At 52.0% G+C, this 27,529-nt stretch overlaps 2 protein-coding genes across 14 annotated transcripts in view; one reads left to right on the top strand and one right to left on the bottom strand.

Annotated features, from left to right (window-relative positions):
• DNM2 (dynamin 2) overlaps window positions 1-23,676 on the top strand; it is a 95,123-nt gene extending 71,447 nt beyond the window's left edge. For 2 of the 13 annotated variants that reach the window (XM_066346172.1, XM_066346160.1), the window contains exons 12-22: window positions 1,696-1,766; window positions 3,098-3,127; window positions 5,126-5,177; window positions 6,077-6,088; window positions 10,119-10,232; window positions 15,070-15,179; window positions 16,373-16,484; window positions 17,411-17,575; window positions 19,919-20,151; window positions 21,109-21,360; window positions 21,950-22,847. In XM_066346172.1, the coding sequence (XP_066202269.1) occupies window positions 1,696-1,766; window positions 3,098-3,127; window positions 5,126-5,177; window positions 6,077-6,088; window positions 10,119-10,232; window positions 15,070-15,179; window positions 16,373-16,484; window positions 17,411-17,575; window positions 19,919-20,151; window positions 21,109-21,360; window positions 21,950-22,019 (1,221 nt within the window). In that variant the 3' untranslated portion in view covers window positions 22,020-22,847. Of the gene's footprint in view, window positions 1-1,695; window positions 1,767-3,097; window positions 3,128-5,125; window positions 5,178-6,076; window positions 6,089-10,118; window positions 10,233-15,069; window positions 15,180-16,372; window positions 16,485-17,410; window positions 17,576-19,918; window positions 20,152-21,108; window positions 21,361-21,949; window positions 22,848-23,294 lie in introns of those variants that run through there. The other 11 variants (XM_066346236.1, XM_066346227.1, XM_066346219.1 and 8 more) reach the window with 8 other exon arrangements.
• TMED1 (transmembrane p24 trafficking protein 1) lies at window positions 23,428-27,164 on the bottom strand. Its single transcript, XM_066346277.1, has 4 exons — window positions 26,894-27,164; window positions 26,121-26,218; window positions 25,795-25,978; window positions 23,428-24,451 (listed from the first exon to the last, which is right to left on the bottom strand). The coding sequence occupies exons 1-4, from the start codon at window positions 27,074-27,076 to the stop codon at window positions 24,233-24,235; spliced, it is 684 nt and encodes a 227-aa protein (XP_066202374.1). The 5' UTR covers window positions 27,077-27,164; the 3' UTR covers window positions 23,428-24,232.
• Between the last annotated feature and the right edge of the window lie 365 nt (window positions 27,165-27,529).

Here is a 27,529-nt window from a genome sequence, read left to right as displayed (position 1 = left end):
AATGTATCAAAAGCCTGAGAGATTCCAATTCTTTTTGTGTCATTGCTATCAAAGATGCTGCTGGCCTTCCATACATACCACAGCCTCTGGTTGCCTCCCTGTTGACACTGCTAGTCTTGACCCATTGGCTCTGGGGTAAATGGGATTCAGGCTCTAAAAAAAGCGACAGTGGATCCCACGGACGGAACACACCACCAACTTTCCAACAAACGCGCAAGGTCTGACCTGGTGCCCGGCCTGTTTTATGCTTGGGGCTTAGATATAGGAAAGAGCAGGGTACTGTTTAAGGGCCTATCCTTTATCTGAGATGACATCCCAACTGGCTCCTGTGTGTCTGTATGTGTGTTTCTGTGTGTGTGTCTGTGTGTGTGTGTCTGTGTTTCATTTTAATGTCCTCACCTAGCCACATTATCTTTGCTTTTTAAATGTAGCACTTACGAAATGCCAGGTACTAGCTCAAGGATTTACATATTGTGAATTAGTTAACCCTTTGAAGTGTGTCCCTTGTGCCCCTATTCCACAGCTTGGTAACATGGGACCCAGAGTCATATAGCCAGAGAGTGGCTGAGCTGAGCCTGTAGCCCGGTGGCCAGCTCCAGAGGCTGTGCCCATGACCACCACACTGGGCTGCCTTGTTCTGCTCTGTTGGCTCAGTCTTACTTAGTTGTGAGTCCCTAATGTCTGGAAGCACCTGTGTTCTCTTCCCCCTGCAGATGTACCCGGGCTTGGGGTGGAGGTGTATATGTGTGACCCCTCTACTCCTGCCTGGGAAGCAGCATGATTCTGCACTCCCACCCCCATGAGAAAAGTGCTCCAGCCACTGTACCTCCCAGCCATGCTGGGCTCTATACAAGTGCTCCTCAGTATACAATGAGTATACTAGGATGTAACCTCATCATTACATCCTGATAACCTCATCAAATGTTGAAAATATAGTAAGCTGAAAATGCACTTAATACACCTAGCCTGCCAAACATCATAGCTTAGCCTAGCCTACTGTAAATGTGTTCAGAATATTTACATGAGCCTACAGTTGGGCAAATCTTTTGATACAGTGAATACCCTGCAGAGTACCGATTATTGACCCGACCTGTATGATCGTGTGGCTGACTAGGAAGTACAGCTTGCTGCCCAGCATCACCAGAGCGTAGCATATCACATATCACTGGCCCCGGAAAAGATCAAAATCAAAATTCAAAGTATAGTTTCTACTGACTGCTTATCACTTTCACACTCTTTTAAGTCACAAAGTCAGCCCCTGGCCAGTTGGCTCAGTGGTAGAGCATCGGTGTGGCATGTGGAAGTCCCAGATTCGATTCCTGCTCAGGGCTCACAGGAGAAGTGACCATCTGCTTCTCCACCCCTCCCCCTTCTCCTTTTTCTCTCTCTCCCACAGCCGTGGCTCAAATGGTTCGAGCAAGCTGACCCTGGGCACTGAGGATGTTTCTGAGGCCTTGCCTCAGGTGCTAAAATAGATTTGTTGCTGAGCAATGGAGCAGCAGCTCCAGATGGGCAGAGCATCGCCCGGTAGGGGGCTTGCCGGGTGGATCCTAGTTGCGGCGCATGCGGAGGTCTGTCTCTGCCTCCCCGCCTCTCACTTAAAAAAGAAAAGAAAAGAAAAAAAATAGTTAGAAAGTCATAGATCAAACCATTGTCGGGGACAATCTACTCACAGTGACCCCTCCTTTCCCCCAGATTCTTCTTCTCATCGACATAGAGCAGTCCTACATCAACACGAACCATGAGGACTTCATTGGATTTGCCAAGTATGTACTGTTCATTGCAGCAGCTGATGGGGTGACACCAGTCTGCTCTCAGTTGTGATTCCCTCTGTGAGCTGGGCACGAGGGTCCCTGATAGGGTGTCCTGGGTGAGAGTATGTGGAATGTTGACTGGACAGCAGCAATCCCATCCCCATTTTTCCCACTGCATTGCCTGTGGGCACCAGTGGTTTAAGGAAGAAGGTGCATTCCTAGGGTCAATCTCGTGAAGAAAGGACTGGGCTAGCTAGCGCCCAGTGCTTCCTTTCCTGGGGGACTTCTCTGAGCCTTTTGTAGACTCCTGTGCAGTTTTCCCAGATTCTCCATACGCACTTGGCCCTTTCACAGAGTGTCTCATGGGGTCAGTGTCGCCCAGGATCGCCGTGGCTAACATTTATACACTATAGACATAAAACCAGAACCTTCCATGGAACCTGAATAAAGAGCTAGAACAGGGAGCTCTGGTTTCAGCAAGATGTAAATGTAAATGCATCCCGCACTGATTCCATCAACCCCTAGATCCTTCTCAGTGAGCGTGAGCATCACATGGACTGTTGTGGTAGCTCACAAAGGTTTTTTTTTGCCTGAGCCCAATGGAATAGCAGACCATTGGTAGCCAACTCCCTAGTATCATTTAGCAGATATTGCTGGTGTGCCCTCTCTGTACCAGGCCCTATGACACAGCAGTGAGGAAGCACAGACCCAGGTCCTCACCCTCAAAGGAAGGTCCCATGCCAGAGACAGACATGCACCCGAACAGTTAAGATACAGTGTGGTCAGTGCTGGGGCAGGGGCTGTGTAGGGTCCATGGGAATCCAGAGGGCAGTCTTCAGGCATGGCCTTGGGAGGGCAAGGAGGCATCTTTGAGGAGGTGCCTGGCAGAGCCCAATCTTGGGCTACTAGGCAGCAGTGAGAGGTTCTTTCTGTCAGGGGTCTCTGTGTTGGGCTGAATCATTACCAGGTAGAACATTTATCAGTGCACTCAGCACACTTATTGAGCAGCTCTTCTGTGCTAGGCACATGGTAGGTGAGTGGAATGAATGAATAAGGGCATGGTCAGAAACTTTGGGCCCCTGCTGAGGGTGGGCTGGGAGTCACAGTCCATGGGCTGCCACTCAAGCAGGGTCTTAGAACCTGGGGAGCAGCCTGTCCCCAGCAGTCAGTTGTGTGTGGGCTGAAAACACTGGTCCTCACTGTTCAGTTTGCTGCTGTTTTCCTCACCTTGATGTCTCTGCTTCTCACACTTCATCCACAGTTCCTTCTCACAATCTCTCCTGTTTTTCCTTTGACCACTCCACTCTTTCCTCTGGATTCCTGCGCCTTCCCACCTCCCCCAGTTGTTACTATACTGAGCAGCTGGTGACCTGGTGGGTATTGCCTGCTGTGTGCCTTTTTCCTGGTGTGTGAACAGCTGGGGGCGGGGCCCAGGGTGCCAGGCTCCGCCCAGCCCAGGTATAAACCAGGGCTTCTGCCCTGGGTGGGATATCCCAGGGTCCCATGGAACAGCCGTAGATCGCTGTCTCAGATCCTTTGGACTAGGACAGCAAATAAGCCAGACTTGGCCCTTGCCACTTCAGAGACCCAAAGGCTGGGGACACATTGTCATTGAGCAAATTTTCATAAGGAAAGCAGAAGTTGCAAAGGAGAGCAGGTGAGGGGTTGTGGGAAAGGAGAACAGGGATACGTCCTGGAGAGACCTTACCAAGGAAGTCCTGATAGCCAGGTGACAGGCGGGATATCCTAGAGCGTTAGAAATGGGGGAAGGAAGGCCCAGAAGCCAGGAGCATGGGGAGACCAATCCAAGGGGGAGGTGAGAGGTGAGGCCCTATCACCTGGAGGACCCTGCAGGCCTAGAGGAGGACTCTGGGCTTCTCTCAAGGCATTGGGAAATCTCCAGTTGGGTGTAGGAAAGGGAAAGCTGCAAGCATGTGGGCTGCCAGGAAAAGAAGGGCGCCAGGGAGCCCTTAGGAAGTAGAATACCTGGGACTTCCCTAGTACCCAGGCCTTGCCATGTGTTGTCCAGCTTGGTCCTGTTTTCTTTTTTGTTGTTGTTAGCGCGAGAGAGATGGACAGACAGGGACAAGCAGGATGGGAGAGATAAGAAGTGTCAACTCATAGTTGCAGCACCTTGGTTGTTCATTGATTGCTTTCTTTAATGTGCCTGTCGGGGTGGGGGGGCAGCTGAGCCAGTGACCTTGGGCTTCAAGCCAGCTACCGTGGGGCCATGTTTAGATCCCACACTCAAGCCGACGACTTCAGGGTTTCAAACCTGGGTTCTCCATCCCAGGCTGACGCTCTGTGCACTGTGCTACCGCCAGCTCAGGCAGTCCTGTCCTCTTCAGACACTTTTGATCAAACTTCTTCCTTTGCTTAGATGTTCTGGGCTGTTTTCCCACTGCCCTCTAAACTCTAAAAACAGGGGCCAAAAAAAATATCCTTTAATAAACTCATTAAACATTCAGGAAATTATTGGATAAAATTCTGTCTCCATTTTTAATGTGTCAACTTTTACTGATCAAAGAACAGAAACTTAGTCCATTTGTGCATGTGTACGCACACACACTAAACTACCCAATAGCCAACTTGAACTTTAAGGTAAAAATCCCAGAAGTAGTGAGTAAAAGAATGAAACCAGGATGGTTGCCTTTTCATATTGTTCTGAAAGTTCCAGCTAAAGTAATATGATAAGATATGACATTAGAATGAACAAGAGAGCTAAGTAGGTGGCCATCCATGTACAAAATACGTGGCCTTCATCCGCACTCATCATTTTCTGGCATGAACTAGCCAGGAAACAGGATGAATAAGGGACCTTGTAGAAACACACCCTGTTGACCTTGACTGTCCTCTAGTTTGCGGTAGCAGCCATACAAAATGAATGTTGTTTATTGGTGAGCTGCTGTCCCACAGTCTGATCTCCCAGGTCTGACAATGCCGTAGTCAGCTACTTAGGACTTGGAGCTAGGGTTAGAGATCGGAATTGAGAGCCAGAGGAAGCCTCAAGTTTTTGACCCCCCGCTTGGCACTCAGGTTACTCTGAAACCACAATGGCTAACTTCCAGCCACCTAGGAATCTAGTTTCTCATGCCCATTCTTGGAGGCTCCAGTGACTTCTGGAAATAGCTGGTGCTCTCAGGAGTGGCAGAGATCAGGGCTTAGAAGCCTTGGTTTAACTCCATATGTTTTCTCATTCCACGAACCTCAGCTCTCCCTTGGGCAGCCCTTCGTGTGCAGGGCAGTTTCTCTCTGATTCTGCCCTTAATTGGTCACTGGCTTCCTCATATGGGCAAGAACCCCACCTGGGCCGCGAGGACCTCTTGTTCCTACATCTCACCTGCATGAATCTCTCTGTGCTTCGGTTTCAGTGCCCAGCAGAGGAGCACACAGCTGAACAAGAAGAGAGCCATTCCCAACCAGGTAGCCACCCCTCCAGGGCCAGCAGCTCCACCTTTGGGAGCAGGGGTGGGAGGGCACTGAGAGACCACTGAGCCTTGTGATGGCACCCAGTGTGTGCATGCTCCACCAGATCCTCACCCCTGCAGCCTCTCGAGTCCATTTAGGTTTTGATGCTTCGGGAAACTGGTCTGCAAGCCAAAGCTCTGACAGGGTTAAGGGGACAGATTTTGCACAACTGTCAGGCGCTGAAGGAACATCCAGGACCACGGTTAGAACTTGATCCTCAGGATATCCCTATCACTCATAGTGTCTCCAGCAACACTGGGTTCTCAGCCTGAAGGACTTGGAGCCTGTGGGAGGTTGCATTGTGTCAAACAGTTCTGGGGAGGCCTGGGGTGGTTTGACCCCTCACCCGGAGAAGCCCTAAACCACACACAAGGTTTTCTACCTTGATGTTGTGTCCCAGCCAGAGACCTATAAAGTAAGAACAGCAACAGCTTTATATTTACCAGTATTAGGCACTTTTTTTTTTTTAAGAAAATCATCTGCAAAAGTTTCTGCCAATATCCCCTGCTTCTTCATATCATGCGGGGATGGGGATCGGGCTCTTCTGTTTATCCTGCACGATTATAGAGCCCTCTGGAAAAGAAGGGTATAACCACTGCATGATTTTTTGTGTGTGTGCTTGTTGTAGGTAATATGTATGTTGCTTTTTTGTTTTGGAAGATGATAATGAATTAAATATTAACACCATGAATATAATTAATAGCATGTAATTTTTTTTCTTTTGCTGTTTTTTTCTCTGCTCTTTTCTCCTCCCATTTTTGTGCCTTTCCTGCTTTTTCTCCATCCCCTCATGTCCCTTACGTCTCTTTCTCTGCCTGCTCTTCTTTGATTTACCTAACTTTGCATTTTCAAAGGGGGAGATCTTGGTAAGTACCCACTTAGTGTGGTAGCAAACATTAGAGAATGTAGTAGTGGTGGAGGGCCCCTCCCTTAACATTCCCTTCCCCTCAAAAACACAACTAAAAATCAAATTAACCTAAAACCCACTGCCTCAGCCTGTGCCCAGCATCATGTTGCCCTGGGCATAAGCCGACTCACACAGACACTAACCTGACCACCTCCTTCAGCCCGTTCCTGGTGTGTTGACCTGGTTTCCTGTGGATCAGGGATGGCAAATACTCAGCTAATACCCCTCACCTCCCGCTCCTCACAGCCCTCTTGAAAGATTTTGCTGAAGCTCTGCTAGAACTTGCCACCACCACTGCTTTGTCTCCAGTGCAGATGTCACCATGCAGAGAATGTCCCCCTCCTGGGCTCATGGCAGACATTACTTATTGATATAGTAATGCCTAGTAATTGATCTTTCCCTTGTGCCTCTCTCCTGTCATGTGCCATGGCAGACACTGCTGACCAATCCTGACATTCTTTCTTTAGCATGCCGCCACTCCCCATTCTATGACAGATATGACTAACTGGCCAGGGAATTGTTTTCCCACATGATAGCTTTGTATGTGACAGTTCCATGACAGACATGACTAATTGATTAGGGAACTCTCTACTGGATGCTGCCACTATTCTGCCTCCATGGCATATACAGGATGAATTTGTCTCTTCTGTTCCACTTGCCCCCGTCCCTGATCCTTTGCATGTGGCAGACATCACTTGATCTAGCTTTCCTTCCCGCTGCACTTAGAATTCTTACCACCAGACTTTAGGCAGCTCCTACTTGTTGATGAATGTGGCCCCCCACATGTGTGGTATTTGCCATCCCTGTTACAGGTTACACCTCCTCTCCTTGTGTGGCCCCGCCCGGGGGGAGCAGGTGCTGCTCTGGCCTGAGAGTTGAGCTATTTTCAAGGTGACTGCCTCGGGACAGCTGGCTTCAGCCCCAGAGGTCTCCATCTCGGAGCCCTCTAGGCCTCTGGCCCTAACAGCAGCCTCTTTCTCCTGGATGGCCTCTCTCTACAGCCCCTGAGGCACCCTCTGGTGGGGACCTTCCACAGGATCTTTCCCGTAGCTCAGCTGATCCTGTGCAAGGGCCTCACTTGTGCCAGGGCCTAGAATTCTCTCCAAAGATACAGAAAGAGACAAAGCTTGGCCAGGGGAGGGGGTGGCAGGAGGACAGATTGTCCTTGGCCCCTGATTCCCACTTTCCCACATGTTGCCTTTAACCCCCTTTGAACTTGAATTAATTCCCGCCTCTAAACAGCCCAGGGGCCTGCTTCTTTCCACACCCCGAGAAGTTGAGTCATTCTTTTCCCGCTGGATTCCACACCCCTGGCCACAAAGCCCAGCCCTGCCAAAAGCATGGCTGGTCCCTGGGTTTCCCAGCTATGGTTGCCATCCCTGCCTGGGCCACTGGACGCCTGGGAGGAGGCTAGGCCACCCTGCTGGTGGGCACCAGCTATGTCGCTTCTTGCCTGCTGCCCGTGCTGTCCCTGTGGCCCTTTCTCCCACCCTGGCATGCCTATTGCTGTGCAAACTAGGTCATGGGAGCCCTGCCTGCCTCTCTAGCTCCCCTGCCCACTCCACTCCTGCCCCACCTTATTCTAAGCCCAGTCCCCTTGGGCACAAATCTGGCTTTTGGATGAGAGGGCCCAAGTACTTCTTTTTCTCTAGACTCAGCACCTGTGTCTGCCATGCACAGTTTGCACCTCCCCAGGATGGGATTCTGTCACTGACCCCAGTTGGGTTCCCATGAAGGCAGTTCTCTGGGTGGCTCAAGGGAGAAGGGAACTTGGGGGCTTCTTCAGATCTGACTAGCAGCCTCCTGCCCAAACATGCAAATGTGCCATTCCTGGCATGGACCCCCTCTCATGTCCACATGCCCTGCAGCACAACCAGGACCCTGCCTGCCAGCTCTGTCTACTATACTAACTGACGGTGGAGGCAGGCAGACCACCAAGAGGTGGTTGGGGCACATCTGCCCCTGGGAACCAGGCTGGACCTGAGAATGCGGAGGCCTATCCATGGGAGGATTTCTCTGGAGAGCAGTGACAGCCTGTCTTGTGAACCCCTTCATTCTCCCTCCCCTAGCTGTCAATCAATGACTGAACTGAAGGTTAAAAACACCCACTCTGTGGACCTAGACTAAGCCAAGGCAGGCCCCACCTACCCCTGGGGCAGTGGAGGGGTCAGGAGCACAGCTCGAAGCTCTGCGGCTGGATAAAGTGGCCAGATGCAGAGGCTTCTTCTTGGGTCCTAGGCAAGAAGGTCTTGAGCCTAAGTCTGGAGACCAGCTTGGCCCCAGCATGACCAATCTTGCTGCTTACCTTAGGACTGAGGGTGTTCCCAGGACCTGAGACTTTTAGTGATAAATTGGGGGATCCTGGACAAACTAGGGTAAGTTGGCCACCCTGCTGCTACGGAGGATACTATGACCTTGTTGGCACTGACAGCCTCTGCCCCCTTGCCCACCAGGCCGCCTGTGCCTGGGCAGGTGCCAGAAGTCATTGCCTGATCCATGATGGACAAAAGACTCCAAAATGCTGTCTCGTCATCTAGGGAGAGAGAAGTTTATGTCCTTAGTCTTAACAATGGCTTCCAGGTGGCATCTCATGCCATCTCCAGCCTGGGCAAGGACTTCTACATGGGGTCCCTGGGCACTCTTTGGCCACCTCCATCTTTATGCGCTGAGGCTTAGAGCCTAAGTCTAGCCCCAGGAGGGATGAAGGCTGGTGGCTGGTTACCCTATGAAGATTTAGCAGGCTTGGGGCAGGTCAGGGTAAACAGGCTAGAGTCCCTCCTGACACCCACCCACTAGGCAGGCATGGGGGCCCCAGGTTGGGTGCTCCTGCCCCACCCCAATCTGGGGTCCCAGCACCAGCTGTTTGCAGCCATTTACGCCTACCCTGCCCCACCCCAATCTGGGGTCTCAGCACCAGCTGTTTGCAGCCATTTACGCCTACCCTCTGCAGGTAGGCCTAGTGTATTGCTGCCTTGGCCCCAGGTGGCCCTGCCTGTGTCTCCACATGCTTTCCTGCTGCCCCAGGGTCCCTAGTCCAGAGTAGTGGGGGGTTCTAGCCCACACATGCCTCCATGGCCCAGGGAATATGGGAGTGTGGCACCCCAGGGGGCCTGCATTTAGCTATCAGGTGAGTGTACTGTGTAGGCCTGGGCTTTGCCTCTCACTCCAATGACAGCCAATGCCTGATGACTCCTATCCAAGGGGTCTCTCACCCCGATGTGTCAGGCACAGAAAAGAGACCATGGGGCTTGAGTCTAACATGGGATATATTCCTTGTAAGTGCTCTGGGCTCAAACCTTCTCCCTTAGCGCTCTGGATGGAGTTGACCCTTCATCCTCAGACTGTGATAAGAGCCAGCGGAGAAGGGAGCCCAAGGGTGGGTGCTGTCAAAGCAGGTGCCTGTGCTGCTGAACACCTGCCCTAGGAGCTGGGCAGATGAGCCAGCAGAGCAGGCATCAGAGTCAAGGCTCCAAGGTGAGCCTCTGCCGGTGGCTCCTGAAAGGAGAGAGAAAAAGAACTACTTCATTGTGTGGGTGACTCCTCCAGCCCTCTGTGGACATCTACCTTCCAAGGAGCATAAGGGGCATCCCTCATATTCATGTCTCACTGAGATAATTATGATTCCTTCAGTGTCATATTTCCTGTGATAATGACCCCACACATAGGCCTGGGATCCCTCCTCTGGGACCCTTTCAGCAAGTGTACCTTTTGCCACCTGTGCTAACTCAGCCTAACCCCAGGGGCCGAGTTTGTTTCCAGTCAAACCTGGCATGTAACTGAGTTGGTGACTGTCCACCCAAGTGCCCCACACTGTTTGCCAGCGGGAAGTGCTTGAGCAAGGCAGAGTTGGGTTGGCTGTCTGGGTTGGAGGTGCCTCTGCCTTGGTCCCTGGCTTCCTGCCTTGCTGGGGGCGAGGGCACTGGCTTTTGCGCTGAGGCTGGGCTGCGCTGGGCAGTGAGTCCTCCACTGAGCTGTGCTCTTCTCCCCAGGTGATCCGCAGGGGCTGGCTGACCATCAACAACATCAGCCTGATGAAGGGTGGCTCCAAGGAGTACTGGTTTGTGCTCACTGCCGAGTCTCTGTCCTGGTACAAGGATGAGGAGGTGAGTGACTGGCGGGCACAGGACCATAGGGTGAGAATAATGGTTGTTCACTCGTCATTCACTTGCTCACTTGTTCATTCATTTACTCACTCACTCTTTCATTAAAGAAAGGTTCCCTGAGTACCACTGTGCCTCAGAGCTTACCATTAGGATGGTAACAGCCAGGGCTGAAGGGGATACAATGCATTACACATCATATCCCCCCCTCTGGGCCCCTTTGGGGTCTAACCTGATAGAGGGAAGGGAGATGGGTGAGGGAGCCACTGGCAGGTTGGAAATTGACCCCAGCCTCAAAAGCCAAGCAGGGGAGCTTCTTGCTCTTAGAGGAAAACGGCCTGGTATCAGGGACTCAGGCTCATGGCTAGGCTGCTGAGACACTGGTGTTCCATGGTCTGCAACCTCCATGGGCTCAGCTAGGCCCTTAGCCTCTCTGGGCCTCAGTTTCCTCATCTGTGAATTGGGTAGAATGACCCTACCTACTGTGAGGTGCTTAGCTGGTGTCTATCTTTAGAGTGTTACACACTTGCTTGTCCTGATCAGGACAGGGAGGCTTCCTCATGGAACAGCACTAGGAACAGTAACCTCAGAGAGCAGTATCGCAAGCCGCACTGGCAGCTGACCCCATTCCAGAATGGCAGGCCTAGGCCCAACTGTGTGTACTTTCACCAGGTTCAGAGACAAGGCAGGTAGAGCTTTGTCAGGGCCCCTGGGTGGCTCTCTTATTTGTGAAGCCCACTGAGGCCACACATGGAGGGTATTCTTCTCAGGAAATCCTCACACTTTGTCCATGAGGAAACTGAAGCTCCAAGTAGTGACTTCATGTCACAGCAGAGGAGGGGCCCCAGCCTACACCACTGTCCCACAGCCCAGGCCGGATGTGGTTCCTCTAAGGGAGGGTATTTAGAGGTGAAATCATCCCGCTTCACACGAGGCCAGACATTCACCCCATAATGTCCTGGGAACCTCAGGAGCTCTGAGTCCCATGAAGGAAAGGACACTGTTGGGTAGGTGTTTTTAAACCGGGGGGGGGGGGGGGCAGCGATCCAAGGCCTCACAGCTTCATGAGATTTGGATGTGGAGGGAGGGTGAGAGCATGCAGGCGTTCCTCAAAGAGCCCTCGTGGCCACATCAGCTCCCTAAAATGGCTGAGAGAAGGGTGGGGTGACGCTTTCACATTTTTTTCCCTTTCCGCCCCCGCAGTCTGAAACCCAGCCTGCTCTGTGGTTTGTCAGCTGTCAGGCAAGCTCGGGGCTGGTCCCTGCCTTTGGGCTCGTGGGTCCCCAGGGCCTGGTATTGGCCTTGAGCAGTTTTAAATGGGCTTTGGGGCCCAAGCCCCAGCCTGGTTCTCCGCTTGGCACCATTGCAAGCCCAGTTTCAGAGCTTCTTCTTGAACTTAAGAGAGGCCCTTCATTTACCTCTCACCTGGCAGTTGGAAGCAGGAGCTCCAGACCCTCCCTTGGGGCCCCAGACCAGAGGCAGGGGAAGTGTGGGAGGAGAGCCAAATGCCCACGATGGTAATGAGAACCAGCAGGCCTGTGAAAGGGGCCTTGTGTATCCCCAGATATAAAGCAGGCTCAGACCAGGAGGGGCGGGAGCAAAATCCTGTGCCCCTACCCAAGTTAGGATCCCATCTGGGATCCTCAGAGTCATACATGATGGCCATCCTTGCAGCCAGGCTTTCTTAAAGAAGCCTCAGAGAGGGGCAGGACATTTGTATTTCTTTATTTAAAAAAATAAACCAGAGAAGTTGGTTACAGCAAGAGATAGTAGGGAGATGGTTCAGCCAGGGCCCCCAACGTGACAACCTGCGTTGGGCCTCCCTCTGCCATTCCCTGGAGACTTTTCTCCCACCCAAGCCCTTCTTCTGGATTCCAGAACCTTCTGTCCAAGTCTCCACCCCGGGGGGGGGGGGGGGGAAACAGGGTGGTGGGCGATGACACTCACCTGCAGGTCTGCCTCTCTGTGGGGGTGGCAGCAAGTTTGGGGGGCCCTTGTCCCGACGTGCCGCTGGCCCGAGCCCAGCCTAACCAATGTGCAGACTACTGTACACATTCAGAGCCCCCTGAACAGGTAGTCTGAACACTGGGTTGGCGGGGCCGGCTGTACATCCCGTGGGCCCCCCAGGCAGCGGCAGGGCCACCACGCTTCAGCACCTCTGAGCAGGCAAGGTAGCCACTGCTCTGCCCGTGACAATCTGCTGTAGCTTTTCTGACGTGGCGAGGCTGGGCTGGCTTGCATCTGGAAAAAGTTGTGGGTTTTCAGGAAATCCTAAGGAGGGGGTGGGTGGGAAGGAGGGTTTGGGTCCGTGGCCTCTGCGTGCGGGAGACAGTTTCCTTGGGGGTCGGGGTGGGGGCGGGCACACACAGCTGTGTGTGTGTGTGTGCGCGCTCGCGCTCGCGCGTGCGCGCACACGCCAGCAGCATCAGGAAGGCACGCTGTGCTCTGGGTGGAATCACACTCTAAACAATTCCAGATGTGTCTCGCGCAGGGCCCAAAAGGACTGTGACTCAGTTACTTGGCCTGCCCTGCTGGCTAGAAACTTCCTGCCTCATGACACAGCAGGGTGGGGGCAGTGAAGGCCTTTCCACAAACTTCCGATAAGGGAACTCCCGTCCTGGCCCCTTCTAGAGCCCCCAGAACTTACAAGGACAACTGGGACATCCTTTCTTCATCACCTTCCCTCCCTTTGACTCCAAGTCTAGCACCTGAATGAGTGTGGGGACCCCCATCTTCTAGGCACTAGGCCCTTCTCCCAGCCACACTGCAGCTCAGCCTCTGGCCCTGAAGAAGTGCTGTATCCTGCTTCCTCCCTGCCCAGAGCCTGGTAGGCTGGCCCTGGAACCATGAGAGAGAAAAGAAAACCCCTGGTGTCTTCTAAGCACTGGCTCTGGGGTTGGTGCACAAAGTCAATGCTCAGCTCTAACAAGGACAAGACACCTGTCTGCCTTTGACAGATGTAGAAACTGATGCAGAGGGGTAGCGGCTTGCTCAAGGGCACATAGTCAGGGAGGGGCAGCCCCCACCTGCCAGGGAACCCCCTGGCCCCCTTCCCTTCTGTCACTGTGGATGCTCTTGAATTTGGAAGCATAAGACACGTTGACTTCTTTCTTGGCTCTTCTGAGAGACAGGGACAAGTGGGAAGAAGTGAACTGCTGGATGAGGTGGCAGGGCTCTCCCCGAAAGTCGCCCAGGAGTTAGAGGCTGGGAGAGTGGTGCCGAGACCTGGCTTTGGGGCACACGTCCCTCTGTGCTCACTCACCTGATGTGCCAGGTTCCCTCCCTGAGCATGATGCTTCCCTGGTGGGGAAAAGGGTAGGTTTCATGAGAGGAGCAGCACTTCACAGCAGTCCTTGAGAACAGCTGTGGCTCAGGTGAGCATGGGACCGGGGGACCCTGACAACATGTTATTTCCTGATGTGAAAACCCAGCTAGTGTGTGCACGTGCGTTACACATGAATACATTGCTATTGTTAGTACTAACGATGATGCACCAGCCCTGTAGTTGTTTAGCCGATGACTGTGGGTGAACATTGGGCTCCAGAGTGTGATTTGCCAAGCCTGTGCTCCTGGACAAGCAACACGCCCACCCCAGCTGCTTCCCCAGCAGCCATCAGTAGGCACTTCCTAAACGGGGTTGCCCTTAGGAAGCAAGTAACACTTCTATGGCTTTGAAGCTCAGGCCTCAATTCGGTGGGGCCTTGCTTTACACCCCCTGGATCATCTGAAATCCCAGCCTCACCCCTGATCCCCTGCCTGCCCCTCTCCATGCCTCTGTCTCCCCTCTAAAAATGGGAGCATATTGGTAACTCACTTTCGAGCTCCTTGTGAAGCTATAGCTGAGTGAACGGTTCATTCTCTCAGCTTGGAGGGGAAAAGAGGCTGGATTCTGGGTAGAGTTAGAGCTGGCCAGTTTTGAGCATCTTTCATGTGTCAGAAGTGAAAATAGACAGGAGTTCCTGCCCTCCAGCAACTGAAGGGTCAGTCCAGGTAACAGATAGTGCCCTAGGTCAATAAGCAAGATACATTGTGCCTACCTGTGGTTGCTCAGTGATTAGAGCATTGACCTGGGATGCAAGTTCAAAACCCCGAGGTCACTGGCTTAAGTGCAGGCTCATCCACTTGAGCACAGTTTACCAGCTTGAGTGCAAGGTCTCTGGCGTAAGTGTGGGATCATGTCAATGATCACTGGCTTGAGCCCAAGTTCACTAGCTTGAGTAAGAGGTCACTGGTTTGGCTAGAACCCCCTGGTCAAGGCACGTATGAGAAGCAATCAGTGAACAACTGAAGTGCCACATTTATGATTTAATGTTTCCTTTCTCTCTCTCAAAAAAAGATACATTGTGTTGTGTTGTGTTGTGTTGTGTTGTGAAGCACCAAGGGGAGAAGTGGGGATCGGTGGAGGGGGCATGGGATAAGGTGAGGGCAGATGTTGCCAAGAGGGTCTCCTCTGCACAAAGACCTGAAGGAGGCAAGAAAGGAGCCACAAAGGCATGGGCGTTGCAGTTCAGGCAGAGGTTCAGATGTGCAAAGCTCCCAGATGGGAACTTGTCTAGGACATTCAGGCAATGTCAGGGAGAAGAGCATGGCTAGGCCAGGGTGAGCAACACAGCAGCAATAGTGGATTACTTCATCTGAGTAGTGACTAACATGGGAGGTATCAGGTGTTGGCCGTGGTCCAGCCCTGGGCATCCTCTTGTCTTCATTTAAACAGCACAGGGTAACCCCGGCTCTGTTGTTCCTTTGTTGTCAACCCTTGCATTGGTTGGGAACCCAGCCAGTTATATGGAACATATCCCTAACAGGAGGGAGGGTGGTAACCCTTGCCTTCTACCCTTAGGAGAAAGAGAAGAAGTACATGCTGCCTTTGGACAACCTTAAAATTCGCGATGTAGAGAAGGGCTTCATGTCCAACAAGCATGTCTTCGCCATCTTCAACACGGAGCAGAGGTGGGTGCCCAAAGGGTTCCAGGGTGGAGACCAACCTTTCAGTCTTTCAGCTGCATCCACTGAGCACTGGTGTATGTAGTCTTTGCCCTGGAGTGTCATGTTGTAGAAAGGGAGTCAGGTGAGAAACAAAAATGCCATCGGCACTTCCAATGGGTGGTCAGGGAAGACCTCTCTGGGCAGAGTCTAGGATGAAATGATGGAGGAACCTTGGAGGGTTTGAAACAGGGACAGAACCCTACTCAGGTGCTCACAGGTGTCTTCTGGTGACTGTGGGAGAAACAGACATGGGGGTGACGGCAGCCCAGGAGACTAGGACCAAGAGACTGTGCTGGTCCAGGTGGGAGATGGTGGGGCTGAACCCCGGTGGCACTGAGGACATAGAGGAGGAGGGCGCAGTTTTCAATAGAGTTAACCAAATTCCTGGTAGATGTGGGTGTAGAGAAATGACTCTGGGCTCCTGCAGGGAAGGAGCTGCCATTAGCTGAGATGGGAGAGGCGGAGGCAGGGTAGGCTAGGGGACAGTTAGGAGCACAGTTGATGGGGTACATGGGGGCATCTGGGCTCTGTCCTTGCTGACTGACACTTGGCAGCTGTCTCACCACCCTGGCCCTGTGTCCCCCTGTGCAGAGGGTTGAAGGTATTACCTGATATATTGTTTAGGAGTTCAGAAAACCCAGAATAATAGTCGAGGAAACAAGATAGATGATTTGGTTTTTTTTATGTCAAGTTAAGACTTTACCACCCAGGGCAGGTGGGGCAGCTCCACAGGCATGTGTGCCCAGGCCCTCCCTATTCCTCAGCTTCCCTCCTCTTGGTCCAAAATGGCTGATGATGTTGCAGACATTGGGAAGAGAAGGAAGAGCAACAAAGACATTCCCCTCCCTTCGTGACTCCTTCCAGAAGTCTCTCAGGGCAGCCACTCACTGACCACCAGTTGGCCATCACAGAGCTCCATGCCTAACCTCAAACCCAAATTTCATGCCAGCGCTTTGGGGCTGCTTGTTGGCCATTTCAACCGTGCCTGCCTATGGAACAGGATAGGGTACAGATGCTGCTACCATCCTGGGGCCTCTGGTCATGAGTGTCTGGGTCAAGTGTGAATCCCGGTCACTCACAGACCCCAGAGCTCACTACACCCGAGCTGGGCCCACAGTCAAGGTCAAGCACTTGCCTCTTCTCTCTTCTTCTCATAGGAATGTCTACAAGGACCTGCGGCAGATAGAGCTGGCCTGTGATTCCCAAGAGGACGTAGACAGCTGGAAGGCCTCATTCCTCCGAGCTGGCGTCTACCCAGAGAAGGACCAGGTGAGGAACTGCCACGCCCTGCCTGGCTAGCACACCTTTGGCTAAGTTGACCATATCTGGGAGAGGAAGGGGGCTGGGTTCTCACAGGATAAACAAGATGAGTTATTTCCAGGCTGTATTTGCTAGAACTCTCGGAAGGCATGTAGCCCATACCCTCAAGCAAACAAAGCAGAAAGGTAGAGGAGGATTGTGTTATCAGGGCCCAGAAGGTTCTCCAGCTAAAGCCAAGGGCAGAGATGAATAGGGACTGGGAGCCTAACCAGGCAGCACAGTAAATAGAGCATCGGACTGGGACTCAGAGGACCCAGGTTCAAAACTCTGAGGTCACCAGGTTGAGCGCAGACTCGTCTGGCTTGAGCACAGACTCACCAGCTTGAGTGTGGGATCATAGACATGACCCCATGGTCACTGGCTTGAGCTCAAGGTCGCTGGCTTGTGCAAGGGGTCACTTGCTCTGCTGTAGCCCCCTGGTCAAGGCACATATGAGAAAGCAATCAATGAACAACTAGGATGCCACAACAAACCATTGATGCTTCTCATCTCTCTCCTTCCTGTCTGTCCCTCTCTCTGTCTCTCTTGCTTAAAAAAAAATAGAATAGGGACTGGGATCCCATCTGCTTTGTTCTCTCTTCTCTCCTCCTTTAGGTAGAGTGAACATGGCCATCCTCGGTCCCCAAAATAACATGTTGTTTCAATTCCCAAATCAGAGGATCTAGATCTAGCCTAGCTTAGGCTGTGGTCAGCCCAGGTCCAGGCAGTTTAGGCCACGGGCAAGCAGGGCCACATGGTGCTGACATGGCCATCAGGGGCCAGCCCTGGAGGGTTGGTTGTAGGTGGCACAGGGAAACAATTTCCAGAGAAGAGGGGCTCCCCACGCTCTCCTTAGACCACAGTCCCCCTTCACTGCCTCACCTCCCACCTTGCAGGCAGAAAATGAGGATGGAGTGCAGGAGAACACCTTCTCCATGGACCCACAGCTGGAGCGCCAAGTGGAGACCATTCGCAACCTAGTGGATTCCTACGTGGCCATAATCAACAAGTCCATCCGCGACCTCATGCCAAAGACCATCATGCACCTCATGATCAACAACGTAAGTATCTGGCCCCAGTCACAGGGAGGGGCCAGGGGTGATGGCAACCATATTTAGCCTAAACACTGTATTGTATAAAATAAAAAATTAGAGTTAGTCAGCGCCTTTTTAACATCAAAATCAGGATTTCCATCCTCTTGTGTAAAATTGGAAGGTAAAGTCTACACAGGGCTGATACTTCCATTTATAATTTAAGCTAACACAACATGTGTGTGTGTCCTCTAAATTATTTTTTTTTAGTCATATAATAACCCTAGGAGAGGGACTGCTGTCATCCCATTTACAGACAGGAAAATGGAGACCCAGAGAAGTCAAGAAACCTGCCCAACACTCAGGAGAGTAAGAGGTGGGATTCAAAGCCCAACTGAGTCTATCCTCAACTGTAGCCTGGTATTGGCGGCCTTGGCCTCCTGATGGCCTGCAGCCCAGCCCAACTTTACTTTCAGTATTACCCGCCTGCCCAGGTGCCCATAAGCTTCTCATTTAGGCTTCTGTTTGGTAAAATGCAGTTCCTCATGGTCTCCTTCTCAGTGATGATCAGTGTTAAATTTTGTGGGTGCCCTGGTATGTTCTCACATATAGATGGGATTTAGGAAATAAATGGTTCTGCAGCCTGAAATTTTAAATGCATATATGCTTTGACCCTGTACTTCTACTTGCAGGAATTTCTCCCACAGAGACATTTGCCCGCATGCCAATTGAGCATATACATGATTTTTTTTAATTTTTTCAGCAGTGTTTTGTAGTGGCTCAAGATTGGAAATCTCTATCTTTTAAATAGAATCTATTTAATAAATATCCATTCTATTGCCAAAAAAAAAAGAGTTATGAATATGTTCAGGTCTATAACTTTTATTATTAAGTGGAAAGGTATGGAGCATAACAATATACAGGAAGGCTCCATTTGTGTAAAAAGAGAGAAGTACAGCCCGACCTGTGGTGGTGCAAATGGATAAAGTATCGACTTGGAATGCTAATGTTGTAAGTTCGAAACCCAGGGCTTGCCCAGTCAGGGCACATACAAGCAGCAGCTAATATGAGTTAATGCTTCCCATTCCTCCCCCTTCTCTCTTTCTCTCTTTCTCAAATCAATAAATAAAATCTTTAAAAAGGGGGGGAGGTACATACATCTCGTGTATGCACAGACATCTCTGGAATTTTGTACAAGAACCTAGTGAGAGCACTTGCTTCCTAGAAGGAGAATTCAGGGGGCTGAGGAGGCCAGTGGACAAAGGGGTTTTTGCTGTACTTTATAGTATCTTTAGATTATATTTTACTTTTCCTTTTACCAGTTTTTCAAAATTTAAATGTTTGAATATCTGATGCATTCACATTTAGAAATTATCGAAAACATGGTCATCTTTAGAGATGTTTGAGAAAATTTCCAATATACACAATTTGTAGAAGGAATCTTTTGTTATGAGGTGTCATACATCCACTGACTCAATGTATTTCGGTCTCAAGCCACTCTTGACCTTAATGGGCATGCTATGGGAGCATCCCCTCTAAAATCAAGAACAAGTTGGCCATTTTCACTTTTAACTTTCATGTAGAGTTACTAGTCAATGTAGTTAGACAAGAAAAATAATTTAGAGGTGTAAACATTGAAAAGTTATAAGAAAAAGTATGCCTATCTGTTGAAGCTCATGTACACATGATATGTATACCTAGAAACCCCAAGAAAAGTAACTGAAAAACTACTGTATCCTATAGTAAGATTGGAAGATTCAAGAACAAAGTATAAAATTAACTGAAAACTTGTGCAATAATTTCTCAGTTAACATTATGGATAGGTTCTATGACTATAAATGAAATGACAAATAATGAAACCCAAGTTTTCCATAGACTAATTGACATACACCTGAAACTAATATAACTAATATAGTATTGTATATACTAACTATACTTAAATTTAAAAAACACCATAGGCTAATAGTTATAAATAAATAAGGGTTAGGTTCCTATGACATCACATCTGTAATATAATTAAATGACATTGAACTAAACAATATTATTAGAGGACCTGCTATAGTTTCTGAACAAAAACCAGTTTGAAGATAAAACAAGAGCATAAAATTTCTATAGTAATAAGAGGTATGCTTCTAGGAATAACTTTAATTAAGATAATCTAATAAAATGTGTTGGAAGAACACTTGAAAGCATCCCTGAGCAACTTGGAAGACAGCTGGGTGGAAAGCTGTATTTTAAATATCTTACTTATTGTATGATAGACAAAGAAAACCCTACCAACTGTGGTAGATGCTTTTCCAGCCAGTCTCAATGGTTGGCTGAGTTCACAGTTGGTATGGTGGAAGCCCTGACCTCTCTGAACCTTGCCCCCAGACAAAGGCCTTCATCCACCATGAGCTACTGGCCTACCTATACTCGTCAGCAGACCAGACCAGCCTCATGGAAGAGTCAGCTGATCAGGCCCAGCGGCGGGACGAAATGTTGCGCATGTACCATGCACTCAAGGAGGCTCTCAACATCATTGGAGACATCAGCACCAGCACTGTGTCCACTCCCGTGCCCCCACCTGTTGATGACACCTGGCTCCAGAGCACCATCAACCACAGGTCTGTGAGGCCTGGTCACCCATTTATGCGGAGGCTGCTGCCTTTGGGTTCCTAGCACCTCTCCCAGTCCACAGGCGGGCACAGTAAAGGGGACCAATCCAGATGGCACAGAAGCCAGGACTAGTCACAGTGGGAGCTGGTAGCCCACCTCAGCCCAAAAGGACAGGGAGAGAAGGGTTAAAGATAAGATGGTCTCCTGGTGCCTTCCATTGCTTCAGCCCAAATGAAATCCAAAGAGGGCAGGAGGCCTAAGCAACACCAGCCATGGAGGTCAGCCTGGGGCACAGAGTATGGCCAAGAATGGTGGGGGATGGGGGTGGGATAGGATCTGAAGGGCAAAACGGGGGCATAACCAGCACATCTTCTCCCCTCTGACTCTCCCGAGCTGTTGAATAGAAATAAGACCCTGGTGTGGGTAATTCAGAGCATCAGACAGGGAAGGCAGGACAGCATCCAGCCTGGGGAGCAGTGATCCTCAGGCCCAGGGGTAGCCTTTGGGGCAGGGCCTTGTGGCCTCTGAGGCAACCGGACTTGATCTGTAGGGTAGAAGTGTGCTCTGGAAGTTATTTTCAACTCTGGAGAGTAGTTTGGAGGAAGCACAGAGTTGAGGCCTGAGCAGGGCCAGTGAGAAGGAAATGTTTGTGAAAATGAGATAAGAGGGAAGCAGGGTCCCTTAGCTAAGGACAGGTTTTAGGGAGGATGGCCACCTCTGGCAGGTCTGGGGAGTGGGCAGAGAATCCCAGTGCACCTGTACTGCCCCTTGCCCAGGACCAAGAGCTCACCCACATCTCTATACCAGCCAAGATCCCATTACCCCGGTTGGTAGCTAGTACCAGCCCATCACAGAGGAGGTCACCATGGCCATCACCCCCTGCCCAGCTCAGGCTTCTGTGGCCACACTAGCATGGCTGATGCTTGTGCCCACTGTTTCCAGCTCATAACCTCTTTCTTCCACAGCCCCACTCCACAGCGCCGACCCACGTCCAGTGTGCACCCACCGGGCCGGCCCCCAGCAGTAAGGGGTCCCACCCCAGGGCCTCCCCTGATGCCTGTGCCAGTGGGGCCAGCAGCCTCCTTCTCAGCGCCTCCCATCCCATCCCGGCCCGGCCCCCAGAGCGTATTTGCCAATAATGACCCCTTCTCGGCCCCGCCTCAGATCCCATCTCGGCCCCCTCGGATTCCACCCGGCATCCCCCCCGGAGTGCCCAGGTAAGGCTGGCCCCTAGTTGCCTACCATTTAGAGTCACTGGCCTGCACGCTGCAGGGAGTAGAGGAGTCACCAGCATCTTATTTGGCTGGTTGAAAAACTGTGGCCCATAGAAGCCAAGTCAACTGCCCAAAGTTGCAGAGTGATAGAGTAAGGCGACTCCAAGGCTCCAGGCCTGTACTCTGCCTGAGCTGTGGTGGGCCTACCACACAGCTTGGGGGACCTTCACACTGGGCCCTTTCTCCTGCTTTTGGTCTTTGCTTCCTTACTGAGGACACACATCAGTCATCACATAACCCTGCCGTACCTCTCCTTACCTTCTAGGCCAAGCTTTCTTCTCCACACTTGTCCCATGAGGAGCCTGGGGTCCAGGGTGGTTGGGGGACTTGCCTAGGGTCACAAAGCAAGTGACTGCAGGGCTACCAATACCTAGACTTGGAAAACTCCTCCATTGCGCCCTGGCAGCCTTCAGAGCATCTAGCAAAGGGCAGCAACCTGAGAGGGGGTGGCGGAGTCTGGGTCCTCACCACTGCCCTGCTTCCAGCCTCACTGCTTTCTCCCTTTCCTTGTCTGTCTTTATTCTCTTTGCAGCAGAAGACCCCCGGCTGCGCCCAGCCGTCCCACCATTATCCGCCCAGCCGAGCCATCCCTGCTCGACTAGGCTGCAGGGGCATTTCTGGGGGGTTCCTTGTGCACCCTTGGTGCAGGAGCTTCGGTGGTTTGGGCCCCTCTGCTGTCTCTGGTCCTCCTGTCCCCAGGCTAGCACGAGGCTCCCTGACTTTCCTAACCCTGGCCCAGTCATGAACTGGCCTGGCCCCTATCCCCAGTTCGACATAGCACTGAATAAAGGGGCTCTGGAGCCCCAGTGTCAGGGGAACTTGGGTGTTGCACTTTGGGGAAAGAGGCCTCAGGTAGCAGAGGGAACTGGACCCTGAGCATCATCTTAAATGAGGGATCTCAGCTGGTATAGAGGGGACTCACCCAGGGGATTTTCTGGCCTAGAAAGCCTGAGTAGACTGGACCTTCTGGAAACTGCACCAAGGGCGCCTGTACCCTTAGGTTTGATTTACTGGGGTGCAAGGAGTGTGTCCACTTAGCAGTGGGAACTCCTGGTGGCAAGCCAGGAGCAGGTCCAGTGATGCCCGTCCTGCCCAAGTTGTACATATTCCTTCCTTGGCCGTATTAACCGCATGGCCCAGCTTTGGCTGCCAGAGGTGCCTTTGCCAGGTCTGGAACCCCCGGCTCCACTGGCCTCACTCCTCCCTCCGCCCCTTCCTCCACCTGACTTCCAGAGTGGCCTGGACTTGGGTTTGAGTGGGTGGGGAGGCTGTGGGCCCCTTGGCTCCTACCCAGGTTTCCCACATGGGGCGGGCCCCAGGTGGCCACTCTCTGAGCAGACTTTGCTCACTGCTCGCTCAGTTTGACCACTGTTAAGTGCCTGCACTCTGTATCCTATTAATAAACTAAAATAAAGGGAAGAAGCTTCTGATGGCTGCTGTGTGGGCCTTTTGTGTTGGCATTCAGGCTGATGTTGGCTACTTACCTTACCCCCAGGAGGACCCCACCCCTCCAACAACAGGTTCCCCCACACCTCACTCATGGGGGCTCTACTCTTGGGAGGCTTCATTTCCAGGGGAATCTATCTCTAGAGGGGAGAGCTTTTACCTTCCTGAAACCCCAGGAGTGGAAGCAAATATTCCCCGCCACCCCACCCCACTATGCCCCGCAGAGGCCTGGGGCAGACATCAGAATCGCTGAGAGGAAAGGGAGTCCTGGCCCTCCACCCCACACTGTTCAGTGGTCAGGCCCTCTCTCCTCCCTGAAGTCCTGAGCATTTCCCCAAGGTCCCCTCTTCCCCATCTTGGGACCCCAGGCCTTCTGGCCCAGCTTGAGGACACAGTTAAACTTTGCTTTCTGATTTTTCTCTTATGCCCAGGCGACCACCTCCATCGGCTCCCGCCAGACCCTTCTTCTGAGCTTCGTGGGAGACCCCTCCCGCCTGCCTGACTGCCCTCTTGGGGGCAGGTCTGTTGTGGCTGGTGTCCCTGAGCCCCAATCACCAGGCTCTGTGATTTTCTGACCGTAATTTATTGGCTCCGGTCCCCAGGCCAGACTGCCCTTTATTCTGTGAGGCTCCTGTACAGGCTTTGGCCAGGGCACCCCGTCAGCCCTGTCTGGGGCCCCTATAAGGGAGAGCAGGAGGGGCAGGTGGTCTTATAGGCCCTGCTCCTGGAATTGTTACCGGACCTCACACATAGCCCCTGCTGGGCCGAGGGGCCGGCTTCTTCCTGTCAATAAAGTGACTGTCCTGGCAAGAACACTGCAACAAGAGTCTACTTCCCAGCCCCTGGCTTGAGCAGGCCACCCTCAGCTGCAGCAACAGTCCCCAGGAAAAGCAACAAGGAGGGGAAGGAAGGCATGGGGTCCCATGAGCAGCAAGCCCCTTCCCACCATGACCTGGCTCATAGAGCCAGTGAGGAAGGGAAGGGGAAGTTTGCTTCCTGGGCACCATTCCACACCAGGCAGTGGTAGTGCAACTGGAAGTCTCAGGCTAAGGCACACTTACAGTAGGGGACATGGGTGGGGCGAGAAAACTCCAGGGTTGCATTCAAATACTGCAGTGCCTTCCCAGTGCACAATTTCTAGGAAAGTGGATACAACCACTGAGTCAGTCACCCTTTCTGGATGGCCTAGACCTGCAAGCCAGCCAGTGTTCTGGCCTGGAAGGGAAGACACATAGGGGCCGCACGGTCAGGCCCAGAATGCACAGCCTCCCCTCATGTAGGAAACTATTTGGTGAAGGGACTCCCCAAGGCTCACACGCATGCACCCTGGTGCCACTCCTTTTCCTTGTTCTTCCTTCAGAGGTAGGGACTACGTAGGCACAGGGCGTTTATCCTGGAAGAAGCGCTTGAGTGTGCAGACCTGCAGCACAGCTACTAGCAGCAGCACAGCCACATTCACAGCCGACCAGAAGTTAACCCGTTCAAGGTTGCCCTCCTGCAGGTTGCGGTCACGTGCCTCAAAGGCTCGCAGCAGTGTTAGCATCTGGATGCTGCGTTCCAGACGAGTTCTCATGGTCTCAATAGACTCCTGTGGAGTAAGGGAGGAGGAGGGTCAGGCCTCTGTCCTTTGGGGAGCAGAGACCAGTAAAATAGGAAACAGGGTGAGTCCGTGTTGCTGGGGGAAAAAAAGCTGAGAGCATGGACTGACCAGCCTGCCTGAGCCTAAATTCTCATTCTGCCACTCACTGTGAAATCTTAAGCAATTGAATTAACCTTTCTGGGCTTCAATTCCCTCAGAAATGCTGTGCGAACTGAATGCTTAATTAAGTGTGAAGAATGTATTTACTAGTGGATAACAGCACAGTTGCTGAAGCCAGACTGGGTTCAAATATTGGCTCTGCCAGTTGCTAGCTGTGTGGCTTTAGGACAGTTACTTAGCCATCCTGTGCCTCAATAAAATGGGGATGATTTGAGTATACTACCTACTTTATAGGGTAGTTATGGATATTGAGTTTTTTAAGCCCTTAAAATCAGGGTTTAGCCTGAGCAGGCAGTGGCTTAGTGGATAGAACATCGACCTGGGATACTGAGGATTCAGTTTCAAAACCCTGAGGTTGCCAGCTTGAGCATGGGCTCACCAACTTGAGCACAGCGTTGTCAGCTTGAGTGAGGGATCATAGACATGACCCCATGGTCACTGGCTTGAAGCCCAAGGTCCCTAGCTTGAGCAAAGGGTCACTGGCTCAGCTGGAGCCTCCTAGTCAAGGCACATATGAGAAAACAATCAATGAACAATGAAAGTGCCGCAACTACGAGTTGATGCTTCTCATCTCCCTTCTTCTCTATTGCTGTCTGTCCCTTTCTCTCTCTTTCTCTCTCTCTCTCCTCTTTTTTTTTTTTTAATTTTATTTATTTATTTTTACAGTGACAGAGAGAGAGAGATAGGGACAGACAGACAGGAACAGAGAGATGAGAAGCATCGATCATCAGTTTTTCGTTGTGACACCTTAGTTGTTCATTGATTGCTCTCTCATATGTGCCTTGACCGTGGGCCTTCAGCAGACTGAGTAACCCCTTGCTTGAGGTGAGCCTTGCTCAAACCAGATGAGCCTGCGCTCAAGCTGGCGACCTCGAGTCTCGAACCTGGGTCCTTCCGCATCCCAGTCTGACGCTCTATCCACTGCGCCACCACCTGGTCAGGCTCTCTCTCCTCTCTCTTAAAAAAAAAAAAAAAAAAAATCAGGGTTTACACCTAGAAATGTGCAGTTATTTTTAACTGTGAACTGCCACTGTTAATGTAATTAAGTTGGGGGCAACGCTGCTATGAGAGGCTGGGTCAGGCCAAGGAGGACCCCAGCCAAGGTTGGGCAGCACACTGCTGCCCAAAGCCAGAAATCTGGGAGGAGTGGCCCCAGCTCGGCCTGGGCGCACCTTGATGTCCTCCATCTTGACATCCAGCATCTCCTCAGGCTCCACGACCTCTGCCCAGCCTTCGACCTCCTCATCGTCCTGCAGGCTGTCAAAGATAAGTTCGAAGAACACCAACTTCTCGGAGATTGTGCTGAAGGAGTTGTCAAAGCACAGTCTGTAGTCCCCAGCCTCCGTGGGTTCTACCCTGGGCAGAAAGGCAGACACATAGATATGACCCCGAATGGCCACCAGCCGGACTCTGCGAAATATGCAGGGTAGTAACCGGAGGCCGCTGGGGAGGGGCAGGGCTGTAACCGAACCCTAGCAGGCAGCGGGACTGAACTCACGTGTGCACCCCATCTGCTTTGCGGGACTCACTGACCAGCAGCACGCCCTGAGGGCTCTCCAATGTGAAATCCACATCCAGCCCAGCACCTGCGATCACCTGGGGGGCAGGTAAGAGCAGGTGGAGGGCTAGGGGTAGGCCAAGGGCACCTGCCAGAAGCCCGGGCTGAAGCACCGCGCAGACCCAAACAGACCACTAGGGACCTCCCTGAGTGCAGACACCCACACTTGCAACAGAGTCTTGCCCCTACCCGTCCTTTGGGCCGCGCCCATAGCCTTGGCTCCGCGCCCACTGATACGACAGATTTGTGATCAGTCCTTTCGTCTGATTGGCTTTTACCTGGGCACGCCCCTGATTTGGCCACGCCCTAAGAGACAACGGGTCCAGCCTTGTAACCAAAACATCAGGGCCTAAAACATCTGTAGATTGCGCCCATTCTCATAGCGCTTTCTGGCCACGCCCACCAACATCTTCAATCCGACACGACCCTTTGGCCACGCCTACGAATGTTTAGTCCTATGAAGGACTCTATTCTTCACAGAGGCCACGCCTCCTGGCTGTCTCACTATAGCCCCGCCTTCATCTATTACTCCCTCCCACCCTTCCTCTCCCAGGCGTTGCGTCCGACCCTTCCGTCTGACTTTCGCAGACTCCACCCATACGTTCTTACGCACAGGTTCCTGCCCCTTTCCTCTTTAATGCAAGTTTTGCTGTAGCTGCTTAGCCACACCCCTTCCCTTGGCTCCGCTCGCTCCCTGGCCCAGGACTCTCTACCTGGTACTCGGTCTCGAGGCTTGCGTTGGCCGGCGCGGATTGGTAGAAACATTGCTTCCTTCCTGCAGGTAGCAGGAATGTGAACTCGCCGTCCTGGATCGGTGGGGGTCCTGCCCCTTCCACCCCGACTGACGGCAGTAGTAGCCACAGGGCCAAGGCTAAGGCCGCGCCAGCCGCCATCATCAGGATTATCCGGTCTGCTAACGGGTTTTGGCTCCTTTAAGAGCTAGCCCTGCCCACCTTGCTACTTGACGGAGCTCATTGGTAGCCGCTTCTGCTCGTTATTAACCAGCGGTGTCGGGAATGAAGGACCGCTTGAGGGTGTAGCTGCCCAAATGAATGCCTGATGTACCCATAAACGGTCAACCTTCTAGAGACTTTTCTGACTTGTTCTCACTTTCGGTCTCTATTGCTGGTGAACGAAAATGACAAGTACCATGATATTGCGTTCTCCTCAGGCAAACACTAAGACAACTAAAGTGTAGGAGGCCGGGTCCTTTTAAGTCACAGCCTTGCGGTTTACCCAGAGTAGGCCGTGCGCGGCTTATCTTGGAAGGTCCAGTCTGGGTGGAGCTGGACTAGAATAGAGGCTGGGCGTAGCCCTGCACGCGACCCATGTGGCTCGAGTATTAAAAA

This window comes from Saccopteryx leptura, chromosome 1, assembly GCF_036850995.1.
Source record: "Saccopteryx leptura isolate mSacLep1 chromosome 1, mSacLep1_pri_phased_curated, whole genome shotgun sequence".
Lineage (NCBI taxonomy): Eukaryota > Metazoa > Chordata > Mammalia > Chiroptera > Emballonuridae > Saccopteryx > Saccopteryx leptura.
The sequence above is the reverse complement of the archived record's forward strand: the minus strand, read 5'-3'. Positions and strand labels throughout refer to the sequence as shown.